At 48.5% G+C, this 26163-nt stretch overlaps 1 protein-coding gene across 6 annotated transcripts in view; it reads left to right on the top strand.

Moving 5' to 3' along the window:
• Positions 1-26163, top strand: part of Pfkfb3 (6-phosphofructo-2-kinase/fructose-2,6-biphosphatase 3) — an 82578-nt gene that overhangs the window by 45331 nt on the left and 11084 nt on the right. For 2 of the 6 annotated variants that reach the window (XM_021650906.2, XM_021650904.2), the window contains exons 1-10: positions 8853-9334; positions 15292-15417; positions 16455-16551; positions 18856-18922; positions 19378-19452; positions 20299-20355; positions 22998-23122; positions 24438-24645; positions 24980-25126; positions 25282-25386. In XM_021650906.2, the coding sequence (XP_021506581.1) occupies positions 9259-9334; positions 15292-15417; positions 16455-16551; positions 18856-18922; positions 19378-19452; positions 20299-20355; positions 22998-23122; positions 24438-24645; positions 24980-25126; positions 25282-25386 (1083 nt within the window). In that variant the 5' untranslated portion in view covers positions 8853-9258. Of the gene's footprint in view, positions 1-8852; positions 9335-15291; positions 15418-16454; positions 16552-18855; positions 18923-19377; positions 19453-20298; positions 20356-22997; positions 23123-24437; positions 24646-24979; positions 25127-25281; positions 25387-26163 lie in introns of those variants that run through there. The other 4 variants (XM_021650905.2, XM_021650908.2, XM_021650909.2 and 1 more) reach the window with 4 other exon arrangements.

Below are 26163 nucleotides of genomic sequence, written 5' to 3'. Positions count from 1 at the left end.
CTTTGGGGATGGGCTAAGGCTGAATTATAATAGCAGACTATCTCAGCCTATGAGATTTAGAGGGTCTCTGGAATTGCTTCCCCCTTTTCATTGTAATCTCCTTCTTCCTCCTCCTTCTTTCTTTTCTTTTTCTCTTCTTTTTGAAGACAGAGTCCCATTGTAGCTTGGGCTGGCCAGAAACTCGCAATGATCCTCCTGCCTCTGCCTCTCAAATTATGAGACTACAAGCATAATAAGCCATCATACCTGCCTAAAATTGCTTTTTGTTGCAGGAAGTTTTTGTTGTTATTGTTTTTGAGACAGGGTCTAGCGTAGTGCAGTGTGGCCTCAAATCCACTATGTGGATTTGTCTTGGTTAGTGTTCTGTTACTGTGAAGAGACCATGACCACAGCAACTCTTAGAAGAGAGAGCATTTACTGGGGCTGGCTTACAGTTTCAGAGTTTAGTCCATTATCATCATGGTGGGAAGTAAGGAGACATGCAATCAGATATGGTGCTGGAGAAGGAGCTGAGAGTTCTATCTCTGCATCCACAGGCAGCAAGGAGAGAGTGTCACTGGGCTGGGTTTGGTCTTTTGGAACCACAAAGCCCACCCCCAATGACACACTTCCTCCAGTAAGGCCGTATCTCCTAATCCTTCTCAAGCAGTACCACTCTCTGATGACTAAGCATTCAAACATTTGAGCCTTTTGGGCCATTCTTATTCAAACCAGTCACTGACCTCCTGATGCTGTATTCTCCAAGTACTGGAATTACAGGTGTGTGCCTGTGCCTGGACATTTTTCCCCCCAGAGTCTGGCAGTGTAGTTCATCCTGGCTTTGAATTCATTATTCTCCTTGTCTCAGACTCCTGAGTGCTGGGATTACAGACATTCACCATCATGCCCATATATCAGTGTTGTCATTTCACAGCAGGGTCTCCTGTATCCCAGAGTAGCTTCAAACTTACTGTGTAGGTAAGGATGGCCTTGAATTCCTGATCCTCCTGCCCTCATCTCCCCAGTGCCGAGATTACAGGCATGTGCACAACATCTGCTTTATATGGCGCTGGCATTGAACCTAGGGCTTTGTGCATGCTAGATAAGCACTCTACCAGCTGAGCCACAACCCCCAGCCTCCATTGCCCACTGGTGAGCCATGTTCTAGCGTCTGTCTCCTAGGGCCACCCTTTTTTAATCTTGTTCTTAGAGGTGAAGACTATAGAGATACTGATTATCTCCAAAGATCTACCTCAAACTTAGATACAGTCAACCATCATCCTCCTCAATTAATGCCCACCCTCTGCTCTTATCCTGGTATTGGGTGACCAAACTTTTCCTGGGGATACATAATATACACATCTACTCACACCAGATAGAGAACTTCCCCAAGGCAAATCAATGTACGGTTACTACCTATCAAAGTTCAACTTGGTGAACCAATGAGTTATATTGGGGTTACTTACAGGACTATGCAGAAGGGTTACAGGAACAGAAACAACTCAGAGACAGCTGCATCCTTAAAGCTTTTACCAGCTTGGGTGACAACTCACAAAGCTGGGAACCTGGAGCATGCTGTTGAGAGCCTGCAGGCAACTCAACAGGCTGGAGAGTGTCCTTTCCAGGTGGTCTAAATCTCTTGCAGGAAGTCTGACTGGCTTCTGCTTCTTCCAGGCTGCTTTTCTCCTCTCCGAATCTGTTTTGCAACTCAGCTTGTCTGTCTAAGAGTCTTCATTGCAGCTAGGCTCTGCTTACTGGGGATGAGCTGTGGAGTCAGGGGTGGAGTGAATCTGATCAGCTTCAGGGAGTTCTTGAAGCCCCTGCTTAATGAACTCCCCAGAAGGACTGAATGTTTTAATCTTGGCGGAAACTGTTACACAATGCCTGGGTTTCCCCAGTAGCATAGACATCAATGCAAATTTCATCTATCCGAACATGTACGTAAATTTCATTTACAAAAGCCATGCTGAGGTCAATACATATAATCACTATCATAGTGTCACATGAATTTCAACATGAGGCAGGATCTATGTGGCCCAAGATGAATAACCTTCAACTCCTGGTCCTCTTGCTTTCACTCTGGAGTGCTGACATTACAGATGTGTGCCACTACCCCTGGCACCACCCAAGCTCTTCACTATCATTTTGTCAAGCCCAGGCCCTCAGCCTCAGAATCTACACTAAGTGCAAATTCCCAGGATTTGAACAAACTGAGTTATCACTCATTTATAAACATTAAAAAAAATTGTAGCTGTTAGCCAGGCATGGTAGTGCATACCTTGGATCCCAGCATTCAGGAGGCAGAGGTAGGTTAGAGCTCCAGGCCGGCCTGGTCTACATAGTGAATACTGGCCACCTAGGCCTACATGGTGAATTCCTGTCAACAAAACAAAACAACCAAAAATTATCTCTTTGTTTTGAAATAACTGTAGACTCAAAAGAATTTGCAAAATAGCACATGGAATATCACCATGACCTTTTTGCTCAGCTTCCTCTGGTAAACTATCAAGATGAAACTGACATTGGTCCAGCGCTACTAACTGAACTATACAATATTGGACTTTGCGTATACATATAAAAAAAAAAAAAGCAGGATTTCTGAAGGCATAGTATAACACTTGTTTTTGTTTGTTTGTTTTGGTTTCTCAAAGGCAGGGTTTCTCTGTGTAGCTGTGGCTCTTCTGGAACTTGCTTTGTAGACCAGGCTGGCTTTGAACTCAGAGATCTAAGTGCCTCTGCCTCCTGGGTACTTAAAGGCTTTAAAGACATGCCCCATCACGCCCCTCCAACCTTTATCAACAAGAATACTCTGTGTCTTGATGGGGTCAAGAAGTTGACAGAGGACTTAAAAGCCTTCTCAGAGTAGAGTGATGTGTGATGCATTACATAAAACACCCACAGAACGCTTTAGTCCCATGGACCTGAGCAGAGTGTCATTAAAAAATAATAATAATAAAAGACTTGGCCCTGCCTGGCATGGAAGGATGCACCTATAATCCCAACAACTCAGGAGGCTGAGGCAGGATCTTGAATTCAATGCCTATCTGTGTTGCGTCTCATGAACTAATTTCAAAATGTAAGGCATTACCTGAGGCCTGGGGGTGCAGCTCTGTTGGTAGAGTGTTGATTGTGCTTGACATGCTGGGTTCAGTCCCCAGCACCATATAAGCTAGACATGGAGGCACGTGCCCGTAACCCTCATATATAGTAGGTAGAGGTGGTAGAGCCAAGAGTTCTGTTGCAGGGCTGGAGAGATGGCTCAGTGGTTAGGAGCACTGGCTGCTCTTTCAGAGGACCTGGCATCGATTTCTAGTTTTCCCAGATGTGGCTACCAGCCATCCATAACTCTAGTTCCAGGAGATCTGTCACCCTCTTTTGACTCTGTGGGCACTGCACATATATGATGCACAGACATACACGCTGGCAAAATACCCATACACATAAAGGTTAAAAAAACACGAGAGAGGGGGCAATGATTGGGATGTAAAGTGAAAAAAAAGTAAAATAAAACGAGAATTTAAAAAAAAAAATGAGAGTTCAGTGTAATCCTCAGGGAGGATAGCGAGTTCAGGGATCACTCAGTTTACAATATGAGGCTTTTTCTAGAACACCGAGTAACTGAACGGAGGGCAGTATGGCAGAGAGCAGCACGCGGCAGCATCGCCCTGCCGCCCAGCACCCAGGAAGTCGAAACAGGAGAGCTGAGAGTTTCATGCTCACTTAGGCTACTAGTCAGATACAGTCTCACAGAATCAAAAAATTTAGGCTGGAGAGTTGGCCTACAGGTTAGGAGCACTTGTTGTTCTTGCAGAGGACCTAGGCTCAATTTTCAGAAGTCACAGGGTGTCCCAGAACCATCTCTAACTCTAGTTGCAGGGGATCCAGAGTGTTCTTCTAACCTTCAAGGGCACCGGGAACACACATGGTGCACATACATGCATGCATACAGACATCCAGGCAACCCATATGGATGAAATAACTAAATCTAAAAACTTTTAGAAAAACAAAACGAAACAAAAAAATAAAAACCACCACCTAAACAAAATAAATATAAATAACAACCCAGCAAAAGCCAGACATAGAGGCTCTTATAATTCCAACAATACTTGGTAAACTGAGGCAGGAGGATCAGCCTGGGTCTTACTACAAAGTAAGATCCTGTTACAAACAACAACACAACAGAATTCTCAAAATAACAAAAACAAACACCCCCCCCCAACCACAATCCAGTCCTCCCTTCCCCCATAACAATAAAAACAGGAGAAGATTGACTGGGCAAAGAAATTTGTTGAAGGGTCTTATGACTCGATTTTCCCCTTTACACACACACACATACACACACACACACACACACACACACACACACACACACACACACACGTTAGGCAAGCATTCAGCCACTGAGATGCACCCTAACCCTGTAAATTGCCCAATCTGAGTTGATTCATATGGAGCCAGCATGTGACCTCGGTGGACCTTCTTCACTGTTTGACTGGGAGACATTTCACTCCGATGCGAGAAATAAGTAATGACATGCAGAAAAATAAGGAATTCCTTTTTTTAAAACAAACAGATTTTCCTTGTGTGAGTGCAGTTTTAGGTTCATGAAAAGATGAATCCTCAGTGCCCACCCACCTCTTTCTCTCTAGGTTGAGATCTTAGTGTATACGCCACTCTCCCTCCTCCCCACCCCCACTTTGCCGTAGACCCTCATATAGCCCATTCTGGCCTTCTGTATAGCGTAAGGAGACTTTAATTTTTGTTTTCTTTTCTTTTCTTGTTTGTTGGTTTTTGTTTTGAGCCATGATCTTTCTACACAGCCCTGGCTTTCCTGGAACTGACCAGGCTGGCCTCGAACTCACAGAGATCCACTTTCCTCTACATCCCAAGTGCTAGGATTGCAGACCTGTGCCACCAAGTGCTGCTAGGAAAACTTTCTGGTCCTCCTAGTCCCCACTCCTTAGAGTTCTGGGCTGCCAGTAGTGGTCTCTCATTCCTGGAAATGTCTACATTTTGAAGAAATATAAATAACCCTATAATCTATGAACTGGTTTTAGGAACCTTCTATGTCATCTGGGCAGCTAGCTTCAAGTCTCAATTTCCATTCATATACAAGTTGCAAATATTTTATTAATAAAAGTCACCTTTGGATGATGGGTTGTGATGGTCATCACAAAGGTTTAGTTCTGCTGATTACTTGGTGTCTTTCTTCACCCTCTCCTATGTGGGATCTTCACAGAAAGTAAATAATGACACTTTGGGTCTAATTAGCAGCATGAGATTGCTCGCAGCCTGCCACAGCTTGTTCCCTCTGTCCCGTTTTCCCTGGGGAGGAGGTGTAGGCACCAGTGTGGTTTCAGCATTTAAGCAGCTGCTGGAAGAGCAAGGAGATGGAGTTGCTTATTGCTGTTGCTGATAAGTATATCCTGGCAGCACTGGTCAGGGTTAGGTGACACTGGCTAGAGAACAAAGGTTATGGAGGGAAAACACTTCCATGACCTTTTTGCTAAGGCTAGACCCAGCTCAATGAATTCACCCAACAGGTACTTTAGCAGGTGTTTGCTGGGTTGTGAATATGAGGACGTCATTTTAGCTAATTGCCGTGCTAATGTTTATTTACACAATGAGGCCTTTCTCTTTCCTACTAAACAGCTTAACTGTCCCAGGTGAAATGACTGAATAACAGTCCGATCTTCCCTTGCTTAGGGTCCTATGCTGGGTTGGGGTGGATGTATAATTGACAGACCTGGGAGGGGACAGCTATCTGCTGCTTGTGTCAAGTATGTGATCACCTTAACACACACACATGGACACATACACACACATACACCACACTCATACACACACATACACTCCCCCCACCAACACACACACACTCACACAGGGTGGGGATGTCAGGTGATGGAGTGCTGGCCTAGAATTTGTGAAACCCTGGGTTCAGTCCTCAGCACCATATAAGCCAGGCATGATGGCTCATGTTTGTAAACTCTTGGCGAAATAAGGAGTTCAAGGCCAGCCTGAGTTTGTGAGACCCCATTACTAAAACAAAACATATCACCCACAAGCAAACTTTCTCCCTAACTGCTTCCTTCCTTGGTCTATGATTGATTCTTTGACCTTTCTAATCTCCAATCTTCCCTTTACTCCCTCCTGCAGATAAGGGGTAGAGGGATGTGGAATGTGGACTAGATTGTTCAGTACTTTCTTTTGGCTTTAACAGATTGTAACTCAGACTCTATGGGAAATTGTCAACTAGCCCTACCAATGGGAGTCGCCTGGCAATAAGACCATCGCCCTAAAGAATGTTCAAACTCTTGGCAGTGTCTTCTAAAAGGCTGAGTTCGTAATACCCACCTTGGGGACCTGAGTATCCTAGGGGGCCTCATCTGAGGTGAGGATAAGGGTGCAGTAGCAGAACTAGGGAAGGAGTCGGGAGGAAGTCTAAACATCACACCTAAGGAGCTGCGTTTTGGATGTTGTTGCAACCGAGTTGTTTCTAAGCAGCGTGGCATTAAATCCATTTTTCCTTCTTGTTTACCTGTGGCTGCAAGCTGACAGCTTCAAAAGATACCCCCCCCACACACCCCACAAAGTAGGAATTCGGCTGTCTGCCCCACATTCCGTGTGTGCCTAGCTATCTGGAACCCTGAGGGCTTAAGTTCACTTCCCCTTGCCTATCTGTTAGCAGAAGTGATTGGAGACTTAGTCTTTGTTCTGGAGGCCCACTACCCTGTTGACACTCCGGCAGGGAAAGCGCCCCATCTGAGAAAGCTCAGTGGCCTCCTGCCTAGAGGGCTGACCTTAAATCAAGAGATTTAAACATATGATAAAAGGTAAAAACTGGTCTCCACTGGTACCATTCCCACCGCGTTCCCCCTGAACTGCTCCCGGGAACCTGATTCTAAGCTTTGAGGTGCAGGAATGACATGTGGCCACTCGCTTGGCTCGTTAGGTGTGTGCAAAATCTCAAGCGGGCAGCTGGGAGCATGGCACAAGCCTGGGGTACCAGGCTGAGAAAAGAGCACGCTTGAGGCCCGCCTGGGCTACATAGGAAACCCCTGACTCAGACAAAGCAAAACAAACAGAAAACCTAGTAGAAACTTAACAAGCGTCCAGGTGCACCGTGGTTGCTGGGAAGCCAGAAAGGGTGGGGGTGTCTCCTGGCAGGATGCACCCTTACGCTCTAGCCGCCCCCACCTGTCTCACCCTGCAAACGCCAGTGAGGGGAACCTTCCTGGAGACACGAATACTGGATGTTTTCCTTGTCGAGTCAGTCCACTCGTATTTCAGGAGTGGAGCGGAACTCTCCCTTGGGCATTCTAGGGTGTCACCTCTGGCATTTGCAGAAAAACAAGTTCAAATGCAATGCACCGGGTTTCTGAACAGCTGCCCCGAGCCCAGAAACCAGGCGGTCAGCAAACCTGTCCTGGGGTTGGGGCAGGTTGTGAGGAGGGTGGTGAGGGAAAGTAGAGTGCAGGAATGGGGGTCAGAGCCCGGAGGTTTCCAGGGGCTCCTAGCCAGCTGGGCGACTCTCTGAGCTCCAGGTCTCCCGGGATAGCCGGCCTGCTGGAGAAGGCGGAGGCCCCAGGCGGGGCAGGCTGGGTTGGGAGCAGAGCAGCTGCGCCCGCCGCCGCCGCCGGGGAGCCGGCGCCCTCCCAGCGGAGCATGCAGGACGTGAGCGACGTGTGGCAGCCTCTGCGCAGACTTTTCCACTGCAGTGTGGGGTTCCGCGGGCGCCTCCAATCACAGCCCAGCTTCGACGCGACGTGTGCAGCTCGCCTCCAGGCAGGGCAGGGCAGCGCTTCTGCGCTGAGACTTCACTCGCTAAAGTCACATTTCAAGTGTCCTGCCTCCACGGTCGCCCGGGCAGCGGTCCTCGCCCCAAATATCCCTAGGTTGTTGCTGAATAAATGGCTTGTGGCAGTTCACTGCATGCCTGTCATTTTAGCGCCAGCCTGTGCAAAGCGCGAAAATCGGGAAAGGAAGCAAGGACACGTTCACATCAAACAAAAAGTGGCAGGATGTGTGGGGTGGGGGTGGGAGGGAGAAGTGACATGAATTTAGGATCTGGCCGTCCCTCGATAGTTACGTCCGGGATTATAGTTCGGTGATGGAGGTGGGAATGGGCTCTACTTTTAATTCTCTGCTTGCAGAGACGGGTCTATGAAATATGGTCCATGTTGAAAAGGAAAATGAAGATACAACGGCTCCCCTCCACCCCGGAGTTCCTTTTCTATTGAAGTTCCTTTACTTCTCTACTCCCTCCGAGCGCCTAGCTCCGCAGGACTGGGTGAGGGGTAGCCAGCTTTCAGCATAAGCACTGGTTTCCAGGGTTTCAGGAAAAATATGTGCCTGAGCCCGAAGGTGGCAGTGCCAGCAGTGGCAGGGGACAGAGTGGGTGATGAAGTACAGGTGTCACCAGGACGCAGCTCTGACCCTGCGTCTTCACTTGCACTGTGCCAGCTCCAAAAGCAAGTAACTGATTGATGCACGGTGCTGGGGCTCCACTGCTTGAAAGGCTGAATTGGGAAGATGCTTTTACACAGAGCCGGCTGTGGGGGAGGGGAGGAAAGGGGAAGGGCTGTCAACGGACCGCATTGGAAGTTATCAGGTCTGCTCCCTTCCGAGCACAGTTGAGGAAAGCAACTAGAATTATTGGGGACTACGCGCCCGACGCCGGTAAGGAATAGGTTTAGGGAAGGAAAAGAGGATGAAAGAGCCGGACTGAGCTGCAGGAGCAGCAAGCGCTGCCCTCGCCTGCCCGCAGAGGGCGGCAGCACGCTGTCTCCTGGCCTTGCCCACCCTTCTCTCCACGTGAAAGGGGGCTGGGACGCAAAGAATGTGGCCCGCCCCGAAGCTGACGCGCCGCGCTACCGGTCAGATCTTAAAAGGCTGGGCAGTGCGTGTGGCATCCCGATAGAAGAGAAGACGAGCAAGTGGCGTTGCTGGTTGGCGGGAGCGTGCCTGTCACTGCGCTGGAGCATCCCCGAGCTAGCTTCTGAAAAGAGCCGACCCAGCCAGCAGAGCACGCAGCCGCAAGTCCGCGCCGATCTCCTCGGTCTCGTGTCTCCGTTCAGGCGACCCTCCGAGACTTCGCACAAAGCACATTTTTTTTTTTTTTTTTTTTTTTTTTCCAAAGCAGCGCAAGGGAGCGCCCAGCCGCGTGCAGGCGGACGCACCCTTCCTGTCCTTTGTTCCGGGGGCATCTGCCGCTGCTCTTCCCCCCAAGTCCGAGTCTCTCCTCCCTGGGGTGGCGGGTAGCCGAGCGCAGCAAAGAAGATGCCTTTGGAGCTGACTCAGAGCCGGGTGCAGAAGATCTGGGTGCCCGTCGACCACCGACCCTCGTTGCCCAGATGTGAGTGCAGCTGCGCGGGGGGCTTGGCTGCGGACGGCGCCGCGTGCTGAGCTCGGCCATTGTGTGCGCGGCGCGGCGGCTTTGTGCCGGTTCCCCTCTGCGGGAAGCGCACTCGTGCCGGCCGGCCGGGCGAGGCGGGGGTGGCGGCGGGCTGTGTCTCCCCGCATGGGCTACAGGGGCGCTGTGGCTCCGGAAATCTCCGGCGTGCCCGGCCCCGCCTGAGATCGCCGAGACAGCGCCTCCCTGAGCCCGGAGAGACCCGGCGGCGCCCGGCTCCAGCCACGCCGGGCCCACTACAGCAGGGGCGCGGCTGCCAACGCCAAAGCCCTTTTTCTTTGGGTCTCCTCGGGTTCACAGCCCCCCGCCCTCTCCCTCCCTCGGATCTCTCTGCACCTCTGTGGGTTTCCCTCTTCACCCTCCCTCCGGTGACTGCAGGCTCTTGGCTTTAGGGATGGTTTATGGGTTTGTGACTGCACGCTGGTGGTGCTTCACAGGCGCAGTCGTTTACCCGGACGGAATTTGCTGGCAGTTTGCCTTTGTGCCTCACCTGTTGCCGTTGGTAAACGATTTGGGAAGGTTTCCTTCAGTTCCATCCCTAGCCTCTGGGAAGGGCTGATGGAATTGCTGTCTTCCCGGCAGCGTGCCCAGGAGCCGGTGGGGTTAAACAGCAGTGAGCTGACCAGCGAGCACGTTTGCTCGGACCAGGTTTGTAGCTTTAGATGTAACTACGTAATCCACCGGCAAACCCGGGAGGTGGTTTCCTGTCACCCCGGGGCACCCGGTTGCACAGTAGGCTTCTCCGCTGCCACGTTTCTCAGGATGGCCATCACAGGACATGACAGGTCTGCTGTAGGTCTGAGTCACTGCTGACCGGACCCCAGCCTCTCTGTGGTGCAGTGTGAGAGACCTCTCCTTATCTGACGGCTTTGATGGAACTCTGTCCCTAAGACACGGCTTCTTTTTTTTTTTTTTGGACAAGGAAGTCAGGGGAGAGGTCTTGGCAGGTCTCCCCAAGCCCTGTCAGACACGTTTAAACACTGGGGACGCCTTTACAAAAATGCCCCAGGGAAAAGCCAAGCCTGGTGGCACATTTATAATCTCATCACACTGTAGCCGGGCAGCTGAGAAGGCAGAGGTAAGAGAATCACGAACCTGGACGACTCAGTGAGACTCTGTCCAAAAAATAAATAAACAAACAACAATAACAACAGAACAAGGAAAGCTGGTCAAGGCCAATTTTAGACTGCCTGCCCCTTCTGGACTTTTTAATCAGGAAAATTACAGGGTTTTTTTTTTGTTGTTGTTTGCTTGTTTGTTTTAACTGAAATTGGTCATACAAGGTAAGAACTGGTTTTTATGTATGTGTAAAGGCGACTGGTTGCACGAATACATGCCTCCCTTGTTTGGGTCTGCAGGAACCATGGCAGCTTTTGCAAGGACCCTAAGTTCAGCTGGCTCAGTAGTAATATTGAGGGACATCACAGAGCAGCTGTGTGCCCCTCCTCCAGGCTTCAGAACCCGATCATTAGATTCCATGAGCTGGCACGTCCGTCACGGAGCTGAGATTTGCTGCCAGAACCATTCAGAGCTTAAGGTGTATGTAATGTACCTAAAGCTGACAGATTAAGATGGCCTGCTCACCCACTTTTGGAATCTTGTGTGTGATGCTGGGGTGTAGCCCTAGACAGATCCCTTCACATACAATATCTTCAGCCAGGGTTTTTTTTAGTGCATATCCGTATTTTAAGTTATATCTCCCCTGTACCCAATTTGTTTCTTTCTGCAATGGAGTAAGACATTGTGGTACTGACACCAGGAATCTTGTGAGTTTTCTTTCTTTCTTTCTTTCTTTCTTTCTTTCTTTCTTTCTTTCTTTTTTGGGGGGGGAGGAAGGAACAATGTCTCTCTGTGGTCCTGGGTGGCCCACATACATATATGTATGTATGTATATATATATATGTATGCTACCACACCTATCCTATTTTGTAGATTTTTATTCACCTAAATCTTTTTTATATATATGCTTTTTTCAGACATGATCAGACTTGAATTCACTATGCTGTGGAGATGACCATGAACTTCTGGTCCTACTGCCTTCTGTTTCCAAATGCTGGGATTAAATGTGTGCACCACCATGTCTAGATGACTTGGGCTGGACATTGAACCCAGGGCTTTGTGACTGCGGGCAAGAATGCTCCCAACTGTGCCACATACAGCTCCAGCCAGCCCTCTTAGCGTCTTTGCATGTGGTCTCTACATCAGAGATTGGCAGCCAACTCTGAAGGCTTATCACTAGAGGGCATGGAGAAAATTATCCAGATAAAACTAAAGGGATAATCATAAACAACAAACAAATCCCAAAGGCCAGGAGTAGTGGTGGCCACTTTTAATCCTAGCACTCAAGAGTGAGGTTTAGGCTGGCATAGCTCTTAAGTTCAAGGCCAGCTTGATCTCCATAGCTTGTCTCAAAATTAAAAGCAAACAAATTTCCCTCCCCCCACCCCCCAAAAAAACTACACTGGATGATATGTTTGCCTGTGAAGCATAGTAATTGAGAGTCAGGTTTCTTTACTAACATTGAGATAAATGCTTCTTGAAAAACTGGACGCGTCCATCAGTTTAAGCCACCATTTAGGGAGACTTTTACTATATTTGCAAATGAGCCTAACTGATCTTCAGTTCTCTACCAAGAGTTGGCTCTTCTGTTACCGCACTAAAAATCTACAGCCTGCCACTTAGTTGGATGTTGTCATGCACTTGGAACTCCAGTTACCTCAGAGTTTCAAGTAGGTTATGATTTTGCATATTTGATGTACCTGGGCCATAAGCCGTCCCAGCCCTGGGCAGCATGATGGAAGGTTTGGAAAAGAATAGACAGCAGGTACAAAGATCCCAACCCCGACCTTCTTGGGGCAAAGGGATATTGAAACTGGCTGGTACAGAGTTGCGTTAAGTGGCAGCTACCAAAAAAAAAAATCTTAAAAAGTTAATTATTATTATGGGAGAAGTTTGACATGCCACGGAGAACATGAGGAGGTTGGAAGCTCTGTGGCGTTGGTTTTCTTGAGTGGGTTCTAATTTGGACTTAAGTTTGCAGGCTTGTGAGGCAAGCACCTTTACTCACAGAGCCATCTTGCCAGCCTTCGACTTTTTATTTTTCCTGAATACATGGGAGTAAGACACCGATTTTTCTTCATTAGGATTTAGAATAGACTGGGTATGAAGGAAGTTGGGCATAGTACTCAAAAATTCTACAGAATTCTAACTTGTTGATGCCCAAGCAGGCATGTTTAGAGCATTCATTTCAGGTGACTTATGTGTCAGGTCATTGTCACAATCAGTGTCTTAAGCAGTCTACTGTTGTAGAGAAAAGGAAAGGAAGACACTAAGAGATGAACGTGTCCAAGATCCAAGGGTTGGTGAGGCCTGGCATTGAATCCTGTCCTGGACTTTAGGTGCTCCCTGCTGAGCACTGCTATTACTTCTCAAAGTTATTAGGGAGCCAGTAAGATACTCCGTTACTGTGTGTGGCCGACATATGGGGTTGTGAAGGCCGTTCATTGGGCATCAAATTAATTAGATTTGGGAGACAAAAGATACATGGTAAGCAATGCATGTACACTGTAACTATGAAAAAGGGCTTTTAAAAGACGAATCTCTTAGCTGTGTTCTCCCTGCTCCCCATGTCCCCAAGTCCATTCTACTGAGGCAAGCTCTCTTTATCAGACTTGGAGAGTGCTGCAGACCCATCTGATGATGCTGGGAGAATCACTTTCATCTAGTGGACAGCCATGTGGTGTGCATTGCCTTCTGTTGCTGGCATTTATAATGTTCCGAGGGCCAGGCAGGTTAAGCCCATTTTCAGAGAGATCTTAGTGTGGTAGTTTACCTATAAGCTCAAAGTAGGTCTTCTGTACAGTTCAGTTTTGCCCTTGCTTGATGGAAGTAGACTGAGGTGGCTCAATCCAGGAAGGCTCACTATATAAAAGGAAAGGAGCCATTGTATTTGTCTTAAAAAAAATCTCATGTTGAACTCAATTATCTGGAAGGATTTGTGCATCCTCCCATGCTGGGAAGTCTGGGTGAGGGGAAGCTACCCATGGTTTGCAGCTGCTCTGAGCTCCTCGGCTTTGAGCAGATGGGAAGAATGAATGGCTTTTGCTTTGTCAACTAAGGGAGTGGTCCTAGGTTTATGTGCGCTTGGAATCTAGCAGAATTCTGCTGAGTCTATGGTATTTTTCCCCCTTCCAAAGAGTCTACTGCCAGAGGAGATTTATTCTTATGATTAGTAGATCGACATAATCCTTGACCTGATAACTCAGTCAGCCTCTGCCTCTGCATCCCTGACACAGTTCCAACAGAAACAGTCCATGCACACATGCGAGTATGGGTGCCTGTCTCCAGGCATCTCTGGATGCTTTCAGTAGCAATGGCTCAGTAGGGAGAAGGAGGCTGGGGGAATGGAAGCTTCTGTCTTCTAGGAACCTGTTCTTTCCAGCGCCTCAGGAATGCATTCCTGGGGAATGTCCCGCAGGGCTGTCTTTGGCCTCTGAATTCTCTTGTCTAGATGGCCTCACACTTCTCTCCCAGGTCCCGTTTATCAAAGAGAACACACACCCCTGCTTGTCATGCATGCTTCTGCTCAGACCCTCGCCTGTGGGTCCAGGAGCAGACTACCCATGTTGGGTGTCCCACCTATGCTTAGACTTCCCATAAGCCTCTATCTAAAGCTGACCTCTGGCTGGGTTGCTGGTACAACCCTCATCTCTTTTCCTGCAGGCTGTGCGGCCTTGTGTCTGGGACGGGAGAAGGCCAGCTGGGCTTGGGTTGGCAGGCAGCCTCTTTGGCTTGTCGTCAGGATGCAGGAGTCGCCTGAGAGTCTCGGTGGCAAAGAGACAGCCAAGGAAATGTTGGAACTTTAGTTTGTCTAGCAGGAGTCCTTTGGCTGCTTTCTGAAAACCTCTGTCCCTGGTGTTTGTGTCAGTGTGCTTCTAAGGATATATGGGGCACTCATTCATCACAAGCAAGAGTGTCTCTGGGAAGCCTGCCTGGGCCTTAGCTTACTTAGGACCCTCTGGCTGGCTATTACCTTGGCAGACTCAAGCGTCTCTTTGAACCAGGCATCCATCAGATCCTGGCAGTAGAATTGAGGGATGCAGGGGGGGCGGTCAGGAAGGGCATGAGAGGCAGCGGCCTGGTGCCCAGCCAGGGACCCAGTATTCTGGGCCCTTGACCTACTTTTACACGATAAGCTCTTACTACTTAAGTATTTTTTTTTTTTTTCAAGAACATCTCTGTGGAGCTTGGAAAATGTCATGTCTCTTGGTTTTCTTGGCTCACCTATGTCTGTTTCCTACCTGTTTGTTCAGTTTACATACTGAATCGGGGAATCATCTTTCTCTAGTGCTAATTTTACCCTCCCTGGCATTAGAACCCCATCTTTGTACTCCCATGAAATGTCCTTCCACTAAAAACTAGAATCCTTGTCTGGGGCTCAGTTCCTCCGTATCTGATGGTGCTTTTGCGTTTGGAACTGCCATGGTCACTATTTGGAAAGTGAGACTGAAGTACAAGGTCAAGGAGTGTGGTCATTAGGTGAAGATGGGGTGACGTGTGTAATCCCAATGGGTCATCAGATGGCAGGGGCTTTGGGATGTGGAATGACATCATAACTTTAGTGTCATTCTTTTATGTTGCTTTGAGACAGTTTCTCGTTACCCAGGCTGGCCTGGAAGTAACTGTCTCTGTAGCCCAAGCTGGCTTGGAACTCAGCTATGTAGCACAGGGTCATCTTGAGCACTCAGTCCTCCTGGCTCTGTCTGCTAAGGACTGGGATTCCTGACATGGGCCACCAATGCCCAATTTTGGTCCTATACTCCAAAGTCTCTCCTCAGGCCTAGTACTCAGGCCATTAAGTTTTGCTCTTTGATTGATGGCCCCTTTCTTGGTCTTTCCAGCCTGTGGGCCGAAGCTGACCAACTCCCCGACGGTGATTGTGATGGTGGGCCTCCCAGCCCGGGGTAAAACTTACATCTCCAAGAAGCTGACTCGCTACCTCAACTGGATAGGTGTTCCAACGAAAGGTAAGCCGGGTCAGGAGGCTAATAGCAGTCACCTCAGGCAGGGCCACTCACAGCAACTGTCCTGGGTTACGGAGTCTGACCTTGCCTCCCAGATGCCTTACCTAACCTTCATTTTCATCAAGCCCCCCTGCGGTGACCTCATTACCCACGTGTCTTTTTTCTCTGAAAATCCCCTCACCGCGCATAACTGTAGCCTTCCTTTAGTAGCTATCCTCAGCATGCTGCATGGTATTGGTGACCTCTTTATACACCTTTTCCCTGTCTTACCAGTTAAATGGAAAGTGTCTTGAGGACAGGAACTAGCATCCCTTCCCTGGTGCTTGGCACTAGGCCGTTACTGTTAAATGTGACCTCATCACCATAGAGGGTTGGGTCAGCAGGAGCACAGTTAATTTAGACATGGCCAGGGTAATTCAGAATTAGCTCAAGAAACAGGCTAGGCTGGCTGGTCAGTGAGATCCACTTATTTTTTATTTATTTATCGAAAAATGTCTTTATTTTGTTATTTTATATGCGTAAGTGTTTTGCCTGCATATATCTATAGGTTCCACACGTGTACCTCATGCCCTCCATTGCCAGAAGAGGGAGTCAGATCCCTTGGAACTGGAGTTAGAGCTGACTGTGAGCCACACGTGGATGCTGGAAATTGAGCCCTGATCCTCTGCAAGAGCAGCAAGAGCTCTTAACTAACTCTTAGCTAACTCTATCCTATCTATCACTCTTTACCACCGAGTGACAACCTTACTCCTACATTGTAACTTTTTATTTGCTAGACTCTGGCTGTTCCTCACAGTCTGTTTCTGGTTGATGACATTGGGAGGCCCCGGGTTGGGATCTGGTTCCTAGAAGACAACTTCAAGGTATAGCAAGAGTGACGGGTACTGTCCTTTGGTCTGGACCCTGTTTCCCAGACTGTGACCTGGGGTTGACAAGCCTGGCCTGGGAAGACATGTGATTCCTTGTTCAGATAGGCATTTGTTGGAAAGCCTCTTGTTCCTGATGGCTCATCCAGGGCTGTCCTTTCCTTTCCTGTCCAGTGTTCAATGTGGGAGAGTATCGACGTGAGGCCGTGAAGCAGTACAGCTCTTACAACTTCTTCCGCCCTGACAATGAGGAAGCCATGAGAGTCCGAAAGTAAGCTGAGGTGCCTTGGTTTTATGTGTGTGTGCGTGGGTATCTCTACACTTGTGTGGAGACCTGAGAAGAACCTTGCATGTTCCTTGAACACTGTGCATGTATAGGTGAATGTGAGTAGGTATGAGTGCAAGTGTGTGGAAGCCTGAGAACACCAGGTATGTTCCTCTGTTGCTTCCCTGCTTTATTTTTTGGGGACAGTGACTCTTTAAAAAGTTATGTGTATGGAGTTTTTTGTTTGTTGTTTTTGTTTTTTTGCTTGCATGTATGTTAGTGCCTGGTGCCTAGGGAGGCCAGAAGAGGGCATTGGATCCCCTGGTACTGGAGTTATAGGGGGTTGTGATCTACCAGGGAATCAGGCCCAGGTCCTGGAAGAGCAACAAGTGCTCTTACCTGCTCAGCCATCTCTCCAGCCCTTAGACAGGGTCTGTTGATGAACCTGGAACTAGATTGGTTGCCTGTAAGATCTGGGGATCTGCCCGTCTCTAAAACCCCAATGCCTGGCATTTTGGTGAGTGCTAGAGATGCAAACTCATGTCCTCATGCATGTGGCAGGTGCTCTACCAAAATTGAACCCACTCTTCGGGCCTTCTTTTAGAGGTAGGGTCTGTCACTGCTCTGGAACTTAACAAGTAGGTTAGATGGGCTTGCTGCTGGGGTTCTGCCTGTCTGCAAGTGAATATCATCAAATCCAGCTGCTGCTGCTGCTGCTTCTCTTCTTTTTCTTCTTCCTTTTCCTCCTCTTCTTCCACCTCCTTTGATTCTGCCTCTTCTTCTTCTTCCTCCTCTTCTCCTCCTCATCCTTCTCTTTCTCCTCTTTTCCTCCTCTCCTCCTCCTCTCCCTCCTCTCTTTCTCTTCCTCCTCCTCTTCTTCTTTCTTCTCTTCCTCCTCCTCTTCCATGTAGGTTCTGAGACTCCAGCTCAGGTTGCTGTACTTGCAAGGCAAATGCTTTACTTTGGGCTGAGCTATCTTCCCACCCTGTGGCTTCCTTTGTTTGGAAGCCAGGTTCTGTAAGAGGAAGAAAAGGCCAGCCTGCATGCTGGCTCTTTGCTGGTGGCCATCAGACGGAGCCTAGTATTAAGACAAGTCTCTTGGCCTCTCTGTGACTGGCCGCTTTGATCTGCTCCCAGAAGTACAAACTGAGCCACCTGAGACAGTTCAACAGCAGCCACACACCGGGAGTGAACAAAGTCCTTTTCATTGGAAATCATCAGTCGCATTTGCAAACAGTTCCTGAGCGCCGGGTGACAGGTGGTGCCCTTCAGCTCTGCATGGTGCTGGAATCAGCTGGGTGTGGGAAGGGATCCCAATGCCAGGCACAGCCCCAGGCCTGTCCAAGGAGACTCTCCGGATGGCCATTATTACTTTATTAGTATTAGTTATTAGGTTTTTTTTTTTTTTTTTTTTTTTTTGTTAGTTTGTTTTGTTTGAGATGAGGTTTCTCTGTGTAACTCTAGCTGTCCTGGAACTCAGTTTGTAGATCAGGTTGGCCTCAAACTCACAGAGATCTGCCCGCCTCTACTGGTATTAAAGGCGTGTGCTACCACCGCCTGGCAGTTTTGTTATGTTTTAAGTTAGGGTCTTATTCTATAACCCTGTGCTGAGCTCTGGTTGGCCTCACTTTCAGATCTGTCTTCTGCCTTAGCTTCGTTAATCCAGATATTAGATGGGCATTTGCTAGCCTGTCTGCCTAGCACAAGGTGGTTTTATTTTTATTTTTTGTTTTTGAGATAGGGTCTTATGTAGCTGAGGCTGGCTTTGAACTTTCTATGTAGCTGAGGTTGAACCTCTCATCCTGTGTCTTCCATCCCCTCCAACCCCTAAGTATGAGAAGTATAGACAGTACACAATCCCTAGTTTTATATAGTGCTGAGGACCGAACCTATGGCTTTATGCATGTTAGCCAAGCACTCCACCAAGTGAGCTGTATCCCTTGCCCTTGCTTGGCATCAGTTCTTAAAAAGCTTGCCTGGTTTAATTTTTAATTTGTGCTTGGTGCACTGTTTCCATAATCCCTGAATCCTGGAGGCTAAGACAGGAAGACTGAAAGTTCTAGGCCAGCCTCAGCTACAGAGTAGGTTCAAGGCCAGCCTGGAGAACTTAGTGAGACCCTATCTCAAATTAAAAGGGGCGGGGGCTGTGCTGTTTAGTGGTAAAGCGCTTGCTCAGCACGTTCCAGGCCTTGGTTTCAATTCCCAGTACCACAAAAGAAAGACAACAATAGATTAAAAACTTAAAAAGGAAGACCATGCATGGTTAACTCATGCCTGTCATCTCACACTTTCCCTCTTGTGTGTTTGCAGACAGTGTGCCTTAGCTGCCCTGAGAGACGTCAAAAGTTACCTGACAAAGGAAGGAGGACAGATTGCAGTAAGTCTGGGGACACAAGGCACATCTGTCCTCGGTGGCAGTAAGAACAGGGACAAATGCACTGCCTTAAGGGCTGAGGGAACAAGTGGCCCAAAGCAGCTCGTGATTCAGGAATACATCTTGGGATGGACGCTGGGACACAGCCTTGTTACCCACCTGTGCAGTGGGCATCTGGGCACCACCTCTTCTTTGTTGCTGCCAGCCACCAGAGCCAGGGGCTATTCCTTGGTCATTGTATTTTACTGCATGCTAGTACCCCTGTTTCTCTGCTGTGCCTAAGCACTGTAGGCGGAGGGAGGGGAGGGGAGCCTGGGGCCACCCTGGAGAGGTTAGGGGACAGGGCACACTCTAGAAGGAGGAATTCAGGGCTTATTTCTGGAAACAACAGACTGAATTCCTGGTGGTTTGGGTACGTACTATTACCAGCTTCTCTGAGCCTTCTTCCCCCTTCTCAGGTTTTTGATGCCACCAATACTACGAGAGAGAGGAGACACATGATCCTTAATTTTGCCAAAGAAAATGACTTCAAGGTGAGCCAAATCTGCCTCTACCAGCAAGTTCGGGGAGGGAAACGCCTTTGGAGTAACTGATTGCCTAGCTCTGGTGTCAGCCTCTTGGTGTCTCAAGTTGTTAAGTCAGGGCCTCACTCTGCAGCCCAGCTTGGTTGGAACTCACTATGTAGCCCAGGCTGGCTTCAGACTTGCAGCAATCCCTCTGCCTTAGCCTGCGAAGTGTTGGGATTGCAAATGTGAGCCTCCACTTATGGTTAGTTGACCGCATTTTGCTGCCTTAAAACATGGTTTTCCTTGTGGCAAGACGCCTGGGGACTATTGAGCATGCCTTCCTTGAGGGGGAAGACTGTGGCCATGGAAAGTTGGTGTTTTATAGAGTAATACTTTTCCAGTTCCTTTTTTTTTGGGGGGGGTGGTTACCTTATCAATACTTGATTAGCAAATAGGGACAAGTGCTTCTAGTTCTAAAGTATAAAAAGGGGGTTTTATTGGTACATCTTCATGCAAGTGTATCGTTGTATTTTGCTCCTATTTGCCCTCCTATCTTGTCTGGCCTTCCCTTCCCCTGACTTACTGGTCCTTATCTGCTCCTCAAATAGTCTCTGTGAATCCGCTTTTGTGATACGTGTATTCCATTAATTCATTCCCCAACCTTCTCCCTCCTCTGCCGTAATACCCCCTCCCACATTTAAATCTAGATTTTGCATATATGAGGAAGCATGTAGTGTCTGTCTGATTTTAGCTTGCTTTACATATTTCCAGTCCCATCTTTTTTCAGCTAGTTTCCTTCCTTGTATCACAGTAACATCAAAGTTGCCCTCTCGTGGGTTGTTTTTACACTTCTGCCTTGTTTCCTTCCTCCAGGTGTTTTTTATTGAGTCTGTATGTGATGACCCTACGGTTGTGGCCTCCAACATCATGGTAAGACGATTGGGAAGCCCTATTTGTATATGGCTACTTATACTGTGAGGTCATTTGCAGTCCTGATGGCAGCCCAGGTCAGATGCCTCATGAGTGGTTGAACATCTTCAGGTGGATCCTGGGACTGCAGGAGTACGCGAGGATATTAATTTACCACATGCCTGTGACCTAGACATGCTCTTAAGTGATATCCAGGTCCTTTCCGGGGTCTTTAAGGACAAACGGCAGTGTACAGTCTTGGTTGGGACATGGTAGATATTGGGGACAGATAGGATGTGGTTCCACCCAGTGACAGAAGCTTGAAGGCTGTGTGGTGCTGGAGAGCCCAGGGATGATTGACAGCCCATCTGTTCGTACACAGGAGGCCATCCGACCATTCATTTTTACTTTTCAGGTCCCTGGTAGGTAAGAATGCTTTTATGTAAACCAAAGCCTTCAAGGCTCAAGATAAGTCAAGGTCAACAGCAACCTTATTTGATTAAGCCTTTATTTTATTACTTGATAACTATAGGTGACACACAGAAATGAGTCTTATAAAGATGTTTTCACAAGCCAGTCTGTGTGTGGGTATGTGTGTGTGAGGTAGGGTGGGCACATGTGTCACAGTGAGAAGATAGCATGTGGAGTCAGTTCTTTCCAACATGTGAGTTCAGATCATTGGGTGTGGCAAACCTCTTGCTCTACTGAGCCATCTCACCAGCCTGCAGCTTCTCATGTTTTTAAATCATTATCTTTTCAGCTTTGTTGGTCTATTTTTGAGGCAGGATTCTCACACGATAGCCCAGACTGTCCAGGAACGCTGTATAGCCAGGCTGACCTTGAATTTGAGGCAAGGCCCCTGCGCTGGTCCTGGGATGATGGGTGTGAACATCACTCCTGGTTTCCAGTTTAATCATTTTGGAACAGGACATGTTTATAACGGATATCAGCTTTTCGTAGGTAGGGGATGCAGGCAGTGTTGCACACACAAACATGTTTGCTTGTTTATTATTTGGGGACAAGGTCTCACTGAGTAACCCAGGCTGTCCTTGAACTCAAGGCACCCTGCTCCCTCCTCTGCTCCCTGAGTGCTGGAATTACAGGCATGCACCACTACACCTGGCTCCAAAATACACCTTTAAAGGGAGTCTAAACATTTGTAGCTTCATTCGTTGGCCTTTTCCTCCAAGACTGTGGGGATATTTGCAAGTCATTTCTAAGCAACAAGCCCATACTTTAGGAAGAGTGGACGGGTCCAAAGGTGGAGGCTCAGAGTGAGGGAACAGAAGTGCTGTACTCACACAGGGCTTTGCTGTTTTTTCGATTTTATTTTCTCCGTTCCACTTGGTGATGAAGCACGGTGCATCGGTGAAATCCTCTTCCCCGTTGAATGGTCACGCCCATGCTTAGTGAGGAGTTTGTCTGGCAGTAGCTTTCCATTCACTCCTATAGTTAGCTCTTGGCCTTGATCCTGTGTTCAGAGCTTTCTCTGATTAAACCTAAAATCGGGTTTTTGCAGATTAGGCCCTGGGATTTGTGACCAATATTTTTTATGGTACAATTCACATAATGTACCTCTGACCTTTACATCTGTTTTCAGTGAGCAGTTCTGCAGCATTAAGTACACTGGGGCTCTGGGGCAAGCATGCTTGTGATGTGGCTGTGTGGTAAAGTGCCTGTCTGGCATGCACGAAGCTGTGGGCTCAATCCCTGCACTGCATAAATTGGGTGTAGTAGTAAATGCACTTGGGAGGTGGAGGCATGAGGATCAGAAATTCAAGATCATGTATTGGCTTAAGGAAAACCTGGGGGACACATGAGAGCCTATCTCAATGCAGGCAAACAAAACAAAAGCAAAAAGTAAAAAAAAAAAGTTGCGCATCATCTGCCATCCATCTCCGGGCCTTTCCATCTTCCTGTCTGTCTTGTGGCTGTGGAGCATAAGATTACCAAAATTCTGAGGGCAGGCATGATGGTGCCTGCCTAATGATTCCAGCACTTATGGAGCAGAGAGAGGTGAAGGAGGTTTTAGTCACGGTTGAGGCCATCCGGATCTACGTAGCAAGTCTCAGCCCAGCCAGGGCTAGATGGTGAGCCTCTGCCTTGAAAGACCCAAATCAGTCTGAGCTTCCCTAAAAATCTACCTGAGTTTCTTGGCAGAATTGTCCAGTTATAGGAGACTCCTCCCCCCAGAAGGGTAGCTCTGAGAGCTGTAGGCACTGGGTCTAGCTAGATGTCTTCGCCCAGACCGGCACATCTGCTGGAGCAGATGGAGACACCCTACCCAGGAGCAGGGGCATTTCTAAGCAGCCCTTGATGTGTAAGCAAAGGCCCGCACTTGGGTGAGCTTCTGTGGGGTTCTGCTGGGCTGATGGCCAGGCTGACTCAGCCGTTGGGCTGACCTGCCTTGGTGTATGGTTCAGATGTGTTCCTTATAGGGTCCTGATGGGTTTCCTGTGTCTGCCCTTCGTGAGCATCCTCCCTGTGTAATCATGAGTCAAACTTCCCTGTCCCCGTTCTTTTTTTCCCCTCTTAGATGCTGGGTAGGATAATCTTTATTCCAAGCCTTTCTGGACTTTCCCCATTTGAAAGCCCAAATCCTGCTTAATCTAAGCAGAAAGCCTTCTGGTGTGATTCATCAGCCGCTCTTTGTGCTGTTACAGGAAGTGAAAATCTCCAGCCCGGATTACAAAGACTGCAACTCGGCAGAAGCCATGGACGACTTCATGAAGAGAATCAGTTGCTATGAAGCCAGCTACCAGCCTCTGGACCCTGATAAGTATGACAGGTGATTCTCAGAGGATGCCACCCCAAATTATCCCCACAAGGACTCAAAATGTCTTCTGAATGTTTCCACAAAACAGCTCCAAAATAAACCCTTTGAAAATGAGCCCACCCATTGTGGGGGGTGAATTGGCAACTGATGGCTGCTGAGGGAGAAAGCATCCTTCTCTTTTGGGGACATGACTACTCACATCCACTCATAAAGGGCTGCACTAATTGGTCTCAAGGGGTTATTAATAATAAAACACATGAAATTAGGAGGGAGATTCGGGGGCAGTTAAAGGGAGATAGTAGTGAATGGGTTGGTTCAAGTGAAGGATGGCTCAGCACTTAAGAGCATATACTGCATTTCCTGATGATGGGAGTTCAGTTCCCAGCAAACACACCTGGCAGCTCACAACTAATTGTAAATTGAGCTGCTGGGGCATTGCATACCTCTGACCTCCACAGGTTCCTGCACTTGATGTGTTCGCATGCTGGCATGAGTGTGGACACACACACACACACACACACACTTAAAAATAATAAAAACAAGTCTTGAAATAATGTATAAATGTATCAAAATGTCTTTCTCAATTACTCTTTACCTTGAGAAAATATTTACTAGGATTTTTGTTTTGGCCAGGTCTCAGTATAGCCCTGGCTAGGCTGGAATTAGTTATGTAGATTCACAGCTCCGACTGCCTCTGCCTCCTCAGTGTGGGGATTAAAGGTGTGCTCTACCATGCCCTGGTAGAGATCCCCCCCAACATTTTTACATTTATTTACTTGCTTGTGTTTGTGCTTTGTGTCTGCCTATTCCTGTGCTTGCATACATATACTCAACAGAAGACATGTGTAGGCAGGAGGCCAACTTTTGGGAACCCCTTTTCTCTTCCTCCACCTTGTGAGGCCAGGGGATCAAAGCCAGGCCATCAGACTTGGTGGCAAACACTTTCATTCTGAGCCGTCACACTAGTCCCCCCACCTTACTTGTGGAGACAGTCTCTCACTGACCCTGCAGCTCACTGATTTTTGACGTGGCTGACTGGCCAGTGAGCTCCACCCATCTCTGCTTCTCCAGACCATGCTGTACCCTGCCTGAGCTTTATGCTTGTATATCACTGAATGAGCCATCTCTCCTGCTGCACTCTCTGGCCTGACCAGCCAGGCTGAGGGAATTGTTGACTTGCGTACTCTCTGACTCCAGGAGAAGACTCACATCCGTCACTGTTACAGGGCCCCCAGGAAGGAAACGTTCTAGAAGCTGGCTAGGCCCGGGGTGCTGTCTGAGGGGCTGGGGGGCCTGAACGGTGCTCCTCAATGCTGTTTCTTTGCAGGGACTTGTCACTCATCAAAGTGATTGACGTGGGCCGGAGGTTCTTGGTGAACAGGGTGCAGGACCACATCCAGAGCCGCATCGTGTACTACCTGATGAACATCCACGTGCAGCCCCGTACCATCTACCTGTGCCGGCATGGCGAGAACGAGTACAACTTGCAGGGCAAGATTGGAGGTGACTCAGGCCTGTCCGGCAGAGGCAAGAAGGTAGAGGAGAGAAGACGACATGGGCTAGGGGCTGACTGGATGCCAGAGGGTGACTGGTTCCCACCTTGTGGTAGAGTGGAGGGTCCTTGGGAGGGTAGGGGGTTGTGTATTTCTTGCTGTTTTTGCCTTACTATGGTGTGTGTGTATTTGCATGTGTTTGTATGGATACTGGCGTGGACTTGAAAGGAGAAGTAAGAATCAGGCCTTTTAGACTCTGCTAAGGTTTAAGTGGCATCAGAAGTTTGGATGGCCTTGGCGGCTGCCAAGTAACAACATAATATAGCCTATGGAAGGAGCTAGGGTTGGGTGACCTCTGTCTCCCGCCTTTCCTTAGTTCGCCAATGCCCTGAGCAAGTTCGTGGAGGAACAGAATCTGAAGGACCTCCGTGTGTGGACGAGCCAGCTGAAGAGCACCATCCAGACCGCAGAGGCCCTGAAGCTTCCCTACGAGCAGTGGAAGGCGCTCAATGAGATTGATGCTGTGAGTCCCGGACCCGTGTGGCTGTGGGGAGGCTTGGCAGGGAGTGGAGAGTTCCCTCGTGGGTCCTCTGGAATCCTGGTGGCTTCTTTAGACCCCTCTTATTTGTGGTGGCCCTGTGGGCAAGTTCCCTAGACTGATATTGGTCTTCCTGACAGGGTGTGTGTGAGGAACTAACCTACGAGGAGATCAGAGACACCTACCCCGAGGAGTACGCACTGCGTGAGCAGGACAAATACTACTACCGATATCCCACAGGCGAGGTGAGCATAGGTCCTCTTCTCTTGTTTGCTGGTCTTTGTTTAGAATGGTCAGGAGCTGACGGAAGGCCTTCGGGTCCCCAGCAGGACCAGGGAGTCCCTACATACCCTCTACAGCCCACCCCACATCTTCACCAGTTGTGCAAGCTCATCTCTACTACGGCGTTGATCTTAAATCTCACTAAAGGGAACCTTGTAAAAAGCCTCAGGGGAAGTGCTCTGTATTCCCCACATAGAACAACGAGAAGCTTATGTGTCTGTCTCTAATGATGTGTGTTGACATGGGAAAGAGCAAGGAGGATCGCTGGTGGTTCGCTCCAGACCAAAGCTTTCACCTGGCTGGCAGGTGACATGGAAGACAGGCTAGCTGTGAGGATGTCTGTCATGTTGGGTGGCTTGCACTAGGGCTAGGCTGATTTTGGTAGAGGGAATGGCTGAACTGGCAGCTGCTCTCCAGTTGGAATAGAGTATGCTGAGCCATGCGGTACTCTGGGAGCTCAGCCAGGCAGCTGTGTTGACACCTAGTGGGTGTCCTTCTGAGCCTTTGTCATAGTTCCCATTCCTGGTGGGCCACCATGCTGTCCTCTGGCATCACTCTGGCCAGATCACTGGGACTCCAGTTGGGAGGAGACTAATGCAAAGCACAGAAGATTCAGCCTAAAGAGGACCTTTTATGTTGCAGCCTTGTGCTCATTGTGTGGCTCAGAGCTGCCTTAGCCTCCCCAGGGCTGGCGTTACAGATGTGCACCACCATACCTGGCTGACAAAACTGCAGACCTG

Source organism: Meriones unguiculatus, chromosome 19 (genome assembly GCF_030254825.1).
Source record: "Meriones unguiculatus strain TT.TT164.6M chromosome 19, Bangor_MerUng_6.1, whole genome shotgun sequence".
NCBI classification, from domain to species: Eukaryota; Metazoa; Chordata; class Mammalia; order Rodentia; family Muridae; genus Meriones; species Meriones unguiculatus.
The sequence above is the reverse complement of the archived record's forward strand: the minus strand, read 5'-3'. Positions and strand labels throughout refer to the sequence as shown.